Below are 11,274 nucleotides of genomic sequence, written 5' to 3' on the forward strand. Positions count from 1 at the left end.
GGTACGTTCACTCTGAAAATTCCAAATAGAAAAGGTGCACTTTAAATACCCAGATGATGCACTCAAATAACTGAAAAAAAACGAAGTGTGGAATGTTGGACACCTCATAGGCTACTCAACTGTTGTACATTGCGCAGCAGGAGGAGCAATCATACACTGATGTTGAATCGATGACAAAATAACCGTATAACATTCATACACTACAGGGTTGAGTAAATTTCATAAGTGCATAGTGTATCATTTTGGACACATTTTAAAATAAAATAAAACCTCCTCCACTTCTTCATTTAAGCCAGATTAACATAATTTACATTGTACTATCTCCTCCTTCTGCTCTCTCAAGAATGTTCAATCTGCTCTTTCTAGAGGTGTCAGCTAGAAGACAGAATGAAGTGCCTGGTCATTGTGTGCTGCCTCTATTGTGTGTTTAGTATTAGCATGACAGAAGTGCCACTCGACTTCTCCTTCATTCATTCATTCATTCTGAGGAGCCCTGTCCCACATCTGCCTCGAAATGAAGCGTCACATCTACCATCTTGGATCAAGTCTTATAAGATAAGCATACAAATTCACCATTTTCCCAATGATTCATTTCTGAGTCTGATATTTTAAGTGTTGGGTAAGGGCAACTTCTATTATGAGATAATACTTTTCTTCTCTTTTGTATTTGGAATGCTAACAATATCAAGCTGTATTGTTATATTAAACTTCACAGAACAAAAAGGCATTTGGAATCCAAGGGGGGATTTGTACTATAAGTGCTACTCACACTGAGAAGCAAACTCTTTTAAGCAATGACAAGCCCACTTAAACACACACACAGTAGCAGACTGAGTGCGTTTGTGATGGCTACTTGAGGCTTCATTCACTCGAACACCGCTTTTTACTTGTCAGCCTGAGTGAAGACTTTAAATAAACACTCAAGCATTGAACAAATAAGCCAGTCGAGTCGAGGCCTTACTTGGTTCATGTTTAACTCTGATCCTGTTTAAAGACTACCTCATTTGTTTCCTCAGATGTTGAGTCTCTGGGAACTTAGACTAACTCCCTCTGTAAACATTTATGTTTACAAGGTCAAATGCAGGAACAGAGAGAGCCAAAATGTTTTACTAGCAGATTACTTTGGTAACATTTATACACTGGAGAGTGGGTATCAGGTGGAAATTAAAGCTTTTTTGATGACAGCCCAAGAACAATATTGACTTAATTAAAAAAGCAAGCATTTTATGACAATCTTTGTCAATTCTTTTTTAAGAGTAGCCTACATAAAAAGCCTACAACATGAATTAGGCACAATTTAATTATGATCAATAAAAAGATAGATGTGATATTTAATGCTAATTTTACTAGTATATATTCTGAACGGTAAATTAGAATTTAATCTGCTCTCAACTGTACAGTAGACAGTAAAAACATACTTTACTTGTCCATATGTGCATGAATACGGGTCAGTAGGGAGCTGTTGCACAACTGATAAATAAAACAATCATTAAAATCTAGTTGCATACATGAAATATTAAACTATATTTAAGTTAAATACATGTGCAATTATTTGAAAGTTATTTAAGCTGTTTTAAGAAAAAATATACAGCACTTGTTTTGGTTTGTATAGTGAAATAACCAGACACAAAAAAGGTAAAATGGTTTTATAATAATTTGGAGCCAATCTTTATGAACATTATAAACAGTATTACATGGTATTGTTTATCAACATTATTCAATTATATGATACAAAACATATACATTTACAATAATCAAATTGTTCGTCTACAAATTACAATAACCAATCTTTCATACAAAAATAAACTTTCAGTATTTTTTGTTATCTCTTTGAATATAAGTTTCCACAATAGTTCATAATAACTTAATATATGGGAGCAAATATTTCCAACATATTTTTTTGACATCAAAAACAACTTTGATGGTGTGCAGATTTTGGTAGCTCATCTAGGTTTTGGAACAACCTTTAACTATGGGATTCTGGTTTTCTTCTTCAACTCAACTCAGCTTTTTTATAGCACCAGTAAAAACAACAATTGTTGACCAATGTGCTGTACACTATACTCTTACACCATTTCTTCCTTTTAAAAAAAATGGTTTGTTCTGTGTACCTGTACAATAGGCTAGCACCTGACCAAATGCAAATATAGGGGCAAATACAATGTGCAAATGAATCGATTACTTTCATATGGTCTATTCTGCAGTAGGCAAAACCGTTTTCGATATGGAACATCTTGAGCAACGCAAATGTCTTGTGGTGCCACCGCACAAAAGACATTTTGAACAAAACACAATTGGTCTAGTCATATTTTTATAAACCAACAATAAAGTCATAAGTATAGCCTAATTGTTTCAATGAGGATTGGACCCCCTTGGATTTCGAGAATACGGTTTCATTTAGTTTGCTGGGCCCCAATTCGTGTGTTCTGGCACGGGGCCTGGAGCTAAAAAATTGACTTTGCAAGGGTTTTGATAACACAGCTTTACTTCTACGGACACTGAAAGGTTGAAAACTGTTACACGTACCCTAAAGTTATGCACAATTGCCCCCATCCCCCACCTCCCACACATATTTTGTTTTGACTTATATGCTTGTCCCATAATTTCCACCCAGGCCAAATATGCAGCTATAACACTAAACTCTAAAAACATGACTTATCTTAATATAAAAATAGTTAAAATGGTGGACACCACAATCGAAAACTTGTGTGCTCTTAAATCCCAGGCATCACTCTCTTCGTCCTCGTAATCCGTCTCGTAGTCGTCCTCAAAGTCGTCCTCGGTATCTGAAAAGCCACTACCGCCATATCTGTCGGTAAAGCAGAAGTTTTTCATGCTGACTTTGACATACTCGCATATGGCCCTCTCTGTGCCGTCGCACACGCAAGTGTCCAGGAGCTGGGCTTTGGGAATGGAGTGCATGTTCGTGATGACCCGCCGGCAATTGTCCGAGCAGCGCTCTCCTCCGAACAGTTTCCTGCAGTGATACAGATAGTCCCTCATGGCGGCGCTGCACTCGGGGTCCATCTCGCACTGCTTACGGGCTTCGCTGCAGCCCATGTGGCTGGTTCTGGGCATACAGGGCTCGATGGCTCGCTTGGTCATCTTGCATAAAGTGTCCGAGGAGCATTCGCAGTCCTCCAGTGCCGGGCCGTTCACAGTCAGGTTGAGCTGAATGATGGAAGAAATGCAGTGGCTAGGACATTTCTTCCTATTCCCGTTTATCACCGGACCGCACGCGTGTAGATACTGAGTATACGCGTAGTGGCACTCCGGTTCTCCTTGGCACTTCATGATGGCCTGCCAGCATATCAAACGCTGGTTGTGTGCCGGTGAGGCGGTGGATAAACGACTAAAACATATCAACGCACAGCCGATGGACAAAATCAATATATGCAGCCGTAGAGTGACTGCAGGATTGCCAGACTGTGCCATTCCTTGATGTGCCCACATGCAACAGTTTAAAAGTTAACTTATTGGGTCAAGGGTTTCCATTTGTTGGTCCATAATCCATAATGTTTTTTACCAGAGATTGAGACGAACAACTCGCCTTGTTCCATGCCCGCCGTCGTCTCGCCGCGTTTTGTTGACCACTTTAGTTAAGTGTGCTCATATTTGTTCCTTCACTATCCACAGAAACATGCATCGAAATGTATCCATGGACAAAACTCCAAATGGTTGGAACGAATCACATTTGCTCACCGCCGCGAGAGCAAAACGCGCAGCAACATCTTGATGCGCGTCGATTCGTTTTCTCGCTGCTCTTGATTGCAGTAATCCAGCGATAAATCAACGCTTTGTTAATTAACGTTACATCGAAACATCCCAAAAACGTTACATTATTTGAACATCCCATTCAAATAACCAATCTGGGAAAGTTCAACTCTCTTTGAGAAGTCTTGGAAGTTTCTGTTCAGTTACCCAGACCCAGGCGTATGCATACAGCACACTATTGGTCCGATCAGTTGTTTTGATTTCTGACGTCATTTGAGGGTGGAGGTCAGAACTTGATGAAGGTCGAGAATGTGGAGAGGGTGCGGGTCGTAATTTGACTTGATAAAGCTTGAGTCCCCGCCTACAGAGACACAGTGCTAGATTATTTTGGCTGTCAAAGACAAAGTGCATTGCACATCTCATCCGATCTCTCTGCCCAAACTTCAGCACCCAAACAGCTTATTCAGTTCTAATTGTATGCAATTATTATTTTAACTTGTAGCCACTTATTTAGCTCGACAGATCTCAGCATGTCTTAAGAAGTGTTTTAATAAGTAGGCTAGTCCTGTCCATAAAGTAGCATATTAACCTGCACTAGAGAAAAAAGGAAAGGGATAACTTGTATAAGGTTACTATAAAGCAGCATTTATCATTAAATACCATTTAACAAAATACAGTACAATAAAATAAAATACAGATTTAAAATAAAATATCCTTATAATAGCTACTTTGGTTGGTTTATCCAGGATATTCTCACAAATAAGGAAATTGACAGGTAAAATGATCAGGTCAAGTTTGTTTTGAATGTCCATTATTTACTGTAAGAAAACATCAAACCAAAGATTCTAAAGGAAATAACAGAGACTTCGCTGACAGGTTTTCGTGTTCTTATATTTTACATGGTTTCATTTTACATTGGTTTATGACTCATCAAGTCTCATGTTTACACACAATCTATAATTCATTTAACAGGCAGCATTTTGCTGACAGTTGTTTGTTTTCCTAAGGAGAATTACCATTACAAACACTTGTAGACAGTTCAAGGTGTTTTCTGTGACGACTTCCCCTGAACAGTCCATTTGGTCTGCAATAAGGGTCAGGATTGCATGAACAATCCTTTGATCCTTTCTGGTTGGTTTGGAGAAAAATAGCAGCTGTTACAAGTTACAACATTTCTTTTTTTCTTCTGTTCTCACACCCAAACTTCCCCATCCTCCACACCATTATACAAAAGCCCTGGCTTGAAAATGTTCAACATCCAAATAGTAGGTCCATTTCGAGGAGTTCAATTATATTAATATGTTATATACTAAATTGACTTCCAGCTCATGTACGCATTCATGTAAAGAAAAACCTCCCATGCTTTCCATCTCTAAATGACTGATTATGATCATCACTTGGCCTAGATCTGCAGAAAGAGTGGAGAACAGAGCGGACTGTGTTATCCATGCTACACTGACCCTATCACACTTCTGCACTCAAACCACAAAGCTTGGGCAGCTGGCCAAAAATGCCCCCTATCCCTATACCCCCACCTTTCAGCATTTTCTCCTTTTCCCAATTAGAGAGATTAGATTGCCTATTTGGGAGGAAAGGAGCAAACAGTCTCATGCAAATTCTCAGACATTCCACTGTAAAACTGTAATACAGAACATCCATTTCTCACAAGCATGTTTTTGTCGGAGTGAAGAAATGAACTGACTAGACGACATATAGCTATACCGTGTCCGTGAGATTCACAATGTTGTTTTGAACGGCTAATGAGAAAAGTGCTGTAGTTTTGCTCTCTAATATGTATTTATTCAGATGGATATATTTTAAATGCTGAATAATCACACTAAAATCCTAAAACTATAACACAACAAGTAATGAAACTGCTTGCCCAACACAGTGAGAGAACAGAATATGAGCCCTACATTTTCATTCGCACACAGAGAACTCAGAGCAACTCCAGAGTTCAAGGCTTCACTCCTCACAAAGGATGAAATTGTTCTATCTGGTGAGACTATTACTGCAAGATGTTGGCATTTCCTTTTCTTATAGAGAGAACTGCTGTGAAATGTATTCAGAATCTCTCTGAGGAGTCGGTTGTTCCCTCTTGCCAAGCTGTCAGACCTGTTTATCATTATTTGCTGTAAAGTAGCCCAGGCTTTGCGATCAAGGGAAAAACTTTCAGTGGAAAAACCTGGATCAGAGATTTGCCTAATTATTTGTCTAATTCGAGTTTTTAGAAAAGTTCTAGCTCTTTTACAGTAATACACGCATGCTGCTGGAATCCAGTGTGAATCATGTCAGTGTTGGACGCAGACCAGATAATGAAGCGAGCCAAATTTTCTCTCACTCAGATGAATTCTGAGGCATGAACGGACAGATCTGTCCTTCTTAACTTTAACCAGTTCCGTACTTTTACAGATATTAACTACACTGTAAGAAAAGAAAAAAAGAAAAAAAAAGATTTTTCAAAGTTTTAAATAAAACAAAGATTACTGGAGTATATGCAGGAAAACTATCTTGTTTTTTATCCTAATTCAATGTGTTACTTTCAGTTCATTTAAAGTTAATATTTAATAGTATTTTCTAAATGAGCATTCATTCATTCACTCACTCATTCTCCTATAATTTATGAATACTGTATGAATATTTGTTTTAAGCTTGCCTGGGCTGCTCAATGATTTCTGTTTTGTTGTAATGGTTTTGTTGAAAATTTCAATAATAAATAAACAAATAAACACAGCATTTCCTTTTCCTGTTTTGTACTGTTGGCCACAGTCACAATAAGTCATAACAACTCTAGAATAGGAATGCTAAGGGTTTTTTTGTTTTTTTTTTGAAGGAAGATAAATGGCTTTCTCAGCACTCCAGAAGTCTCAGTCTTCACGTCTCCACCACTGTCACAAATGATTACACACACTCAAACCTCATTGCCAAAAACATATTCATCAGGACCTCCCTCATCAAGAAGCTCTCAGAGGCACAGCGATTGCACACTATGATATTAGTTTGTTGCCAAAAACAGCCCGGCTCCACCAGTCCGGCCTTTTCTTTCTGATTTAATGGAAACAGCTGTTTACTGTCTCTCTGTTACTTTCACTGGTCTATGTTTGTTTAACCGTCTGCTTTCTTTTTCATAACTCAAGCTAATGTTTCTGAATGACCTGTTGCAGCCATTTCCTGGGATTTTTTTTGGGGGGGGGGGGGGGGGGGCACTCTAAAGTGTTTTATATAAATACCATCTGTTCAACTGAGCACATACTTTTATGTGGAATTTCCCTCTTTTAAACTCAGGGATAGTAATGTTGCTAATGTCAGTATGTATCCATCTTGGCTATCACAATACACAATGTGTGTGTGTGTGTGTGTGTGTGTGTGTGTGTGTGTGTGTGTGTGTGTGTGTGTGTGTGTGTGTGCGTGCGTGCGTGCGTGCGTGCGTGCGTGCGTGCGTGCGTGCGTGCGTGCCTGCGTGCGTGTGTAAAAATGTATATTGTACAGTCAGCCATCTAGGCTAAAAGCATTAAATGGATTGTTGGCCCTTTACTGTCCTCACTTACACAAACTGTAAAGTGCACTTGACCCTAAAGTAATGGTCTGGTAATATTCAAACAGTACGGTCGTATAGTTACAAAGCATCTGTGAAATGAATAGAACAGAACTGAGGGCTGTTGTCACAGTGGTAAGCTGATTTCTTAATCAGAATTTCAAATCATTAAAAATGTGCAACATTTTTTGATCACATGACAACTTTAAAACAATAATTTCGAAATGTTTGGTTGTGTGCTGCCCACAGTTGTGGTTTTTAACAGATCTAAATAGAAGGCCCTCAAAATGCTAAATATATTTTTTCACCCGCTCATTTGTATTGAGATGGACATTATACTGAATAAAATTGACTACAGACTCTAGTTTTGTCACATCAAAACTATGCACTAAAGTCTGCTACACTATACTCACATGACTTGAAAAGAATAGCCACAAGCTTTTTTTACATTGAAAAATGGAATTTCCAAACTTTTATACAATAGGGGTGGTGGCACAGACTAGTCTACTAGTTGACTATAATGCTCTGAGTCTGCTATGATGCTTTGAGCTTGAAGTTGAGTAGTCGGTGATCATGGCCGCAATAGGATAATAAATCTTTTTAAGTCTACTTTTACGCCATACTCAGCTCCACAAGCTTTTTTGATTCTATCATCTGGATGCTTAAAATTGATCGGGAGAATGCACGTTTTAAACAGTTTATTGCACATGTAAGTTAATCGCCGCTCTAAACGCTGCATTACGCGCAAATAGTAACTCGCACATCATGTGCAGGTCGTGCGCACACAGAAACATTCAGTAGTGCAGAAACGTATTGTCAAATCTGTTCTGTGATATATCAATAAAATAGATTAGAAAATGAAAAGTTCTAGCATATATTTCTTCTTAGTAACTAAAACTCACAGGTTCACTATTATTAGAGAGATGCTCCCAGCTAGAATGAATTCACACACAATCTCTCTCTATGCATTCTATGTCTAATCTCTCTCTATGCATATAGCCTATTTATTGGCTTCTTTATCTGTATCAGATTTAGAAAGAGCAGAAATCTGTGAGAAATATAACAACCCAAAGACAAATAAGCTCTTATGTAGGAGCAATAGCCTTGTGGGCAGCACTGTGTCATGTGCCATTGTGCTCGAGTTTAAGGCTTGTTCATTAATGAAGTCGATTTAAAAACTCTGAAGTCGTTCATCTCCTAATCTGCACTGCTCTTGGGTGTTGCGTCAAATCCTCACATATTGGTTGTTTTACAAGTTACACTCCTTGCAATTTTATTGTATTACTTATTAATGATATTTCAGTTTGTCAGAACACACAGCAGTTTCAACATTAAATTCGGCATGAAATGGAAATTGCAACTGATATTTCTTCTTTATTGTGACGTATCCGAGCAGCAGCTCATCATCCAAGACAGAATGCAGGACGGGACTTGATTTTGTCCATCAGGAATTGATTGGAAGGTGGCATCCCAAACTAAATGAATGAGTGACTAACAGGTTTCTGGAGGGGAGGGATTGAAAGTTGCCTGGCCATTGGACAACCTTATTGCCCTGCCCTCATGTGAGTGTAGGCTACATGACATCACAGCATATACGTAGTCATAATGTTAATGTTAATGTTTCTGATTAAAATGGCATATGTTTAAACTAATAATAATAATAATGTGTGGATAAATAATTCACAATTAACTCAACATTCCATAAAAATAAGAATAATCTATTGTGATTTTATGGTGACTTTAAAAAGAAACTGGTGAATACTTATTGCTGTTATGAAATTTAAAGCATTACTCTATCAATATTCATCTGTTGAGTGCCATATTTAAAAAAAAATGCTATTTCAGCAAGCTGTTGTGTCAGGTAATGGTCATATCTATACATAACCTTTCTGCAATGTGTTAATCATTTTTCATCAAAGAACAGATTAAATTTGTTCCATGTGGGACATCATAGCTCTCATGTCCCAAGATGGTTTGACCAATTAAGCCTCATGTTTGATGATTAAACGAGAAACTATGGTGGTCCTGAGCAGAGCTTTTACTCTCTCATTGTAGATCATTTTACATTCTTGCACAATTTATAATCTTATATACTGTAACATATTTTGGGAAACTGACATGCAGCTGTTGTTCACTATAGTTACAAATCAACTTCAACTTTTGGTTTTGCACTCATTAACTATTACAACACTGAAAAAAAGGTGTGTAAACATTTTATACCATGAACTGCATTGATGATTAAGTGCATCACATGTGCACCAATGCCAAAGTAAAGCAGTTAACATCAGCAGCGAGTGTAATGACATCAGCTCTGTCCCTCTCATTAGGCCCATGTTTTTGTTGATTTGTTTAGGGAGGGAATATGAGATGTAAATAAGGCCTCTGTAGCCTATTGTATCCTGTATCTGTCCCTCTCCCTTCCCTCCCCCTTCTAATTATCATCTCGGCTGGAAAGTTCCCACAAGGCCTGACTGTTTTTTTACCATAAGCCAATCAAGTGGCATGAAGGCAGGGCAGTGTGAATGATCCATTGTCTGTCCATGGAGCGCTGGAGAGAGGGGAGGAGAGTGGAATTGTTTGGGCCTTGTGTTCACCACTATCAACACAGATGACACAGTGAGTTTATGAATAGCTGAAAGAGTATAGACAAAACTCAGAGATTTTTATGTAACCTTTATTGCATATGTGTTAGTTCTTGGTCCGATCATTACAAAAATGCAAGGGTTTGAAAGACTGCTAAATCAAAAGAATGAGCATTTAATTTTAGAAAACCAATTCTTCAAAGGAATTAGTAGGAGATGGAAATCCCAAAAACTTAACCCTATATATATATATATATATATATATATATATATATATATATATATATATATATATATATATATTTTTTTTTTTTTTTTTTTTTAGGTTTTTAGCAAGTTACAATGAATTGCCAAATTGTTCTAACACCTGTATCCTCTATGGCCTTTGTCCTCTTTTTCATGTTGACATCAGCATAGCATGGTTAAATGAATGTCATCACTAGCAGTAATAAATCGATGTATATGTCTACAGACATGAGCATTCCTCACATTGACTTAAATTCCAATATGCCTACTTGGGTTGTGCATTTGGAATTAAGTCTCACACACACAGTTAGACAAGCTGCTGTAAGCCATTTTGAGGAGCCGCTTAAACTCTCAGAAAAAAAAAAACCTTTAGGGGTACAACAATTTGTCAATGGGGCAGAACCCTAAAGAGACAACTTTCATATTGGAATATTTCATCATGGAAATTTTCTATTGCACAAAAGGTTCTTTATAGTGGAAAAAAGTGGATTTTTAAAGGTATAGGCTACTGTACACTATGTTTTTTTGGTTCAAAATGTATAAAGAGAGAGTAGCCTACATCATGAATCCATCTTCCAAATTTTGTTTTTGTATTATCGTGAATCACGGTACGCATGATAAGTGCTTTACCTGTGACTCGTCATACAGCTCCGGCTTCATTGTTCTTCCGCAAGACACATGCTTTTACTAGAGCGCCAAAAGTTACATACCTATAAGAAGAAAATAGGTTATTTTATGAACTTTAACTATTTTTACTGCAAAAAACTAATATTGTAAGGTAGACTGTATTGCTACTCTAAGATACTTATTTGTATCATTACTAAAATACAATAACATAAAATTATCCAAGATGACAAGGCGGCACTGGGACATTTTACTTTTGAATTTGATAGGAACTGTATAGACTGGAATGATAAAGAGAATGGGATTGGGAAATTATGTAAATCGAATTTGCATTGCCTGCATTAACATTGCAGCCTAACATCTCAGAACACATAAACTGACAACTATATTGCAGTTCCATAGAACATTATGTATTTGAATCATTACATTGATTTCTCCAGCTGAACACAGTAGGCCTACTGAGATGAGTGCAGTAAGAGTGGGAATGTCCTGTCTGATGACATGCACACACTGAGGGGAGGAGAATAGAGAGTATGGCTGAGGGCCTAACCACAATATCTAAATATTGACTGT

At 37.6% G+C, this 11,274-nt stretch overlaps 1 protein-coding gene across 1 annotated transcript; it reads right to left on the reverse strand.

The window, feature by feature from the left end:
- Nucleotides 1–1,929: 1,929 nt before the first annotated feature.
- On the reverse strand, nt 1,930–4,318 carry gas1b (growth arrest-specific 1b). Its single transcript, XM_079607339.1, has one exon. It carries the CDS (start codon nt 3,451–3,453, stop codon nt 2,656–2,658), a length of 798 nt encoding a protein of 265 aa, XP_079463465.1. The 5' UTR covers nt 3,454–4,318; the 3' UTR covers nt 1,930–2,655.
- Nucleotides 4,319–11,274: the final 6,956 nt, after the last annotated feature.

The sequence above is a fragment of the Phoxinus phoxinus genome, assembly GCF_949152265.1.
Source record: "Phoxinus phoxinus genome assembly, chromosome: 3".
Taxonomy (NCBI): domain Eukaryota; kingdom Metazoa; phylum Chordata; class Actinopteri; order Cypriniformes; family Leuciscidae; genus Phoxinus; species Phoxinus phoxinus.

Coding starts and splice junctions, on each gene's coding strand:
- gas1b (XM_079607339.1), bottom strand. CDS start 3,453: ATGTGGGCACATCAAGGAATGGCACAGTCTGGCAATCCTGCAGTCACT.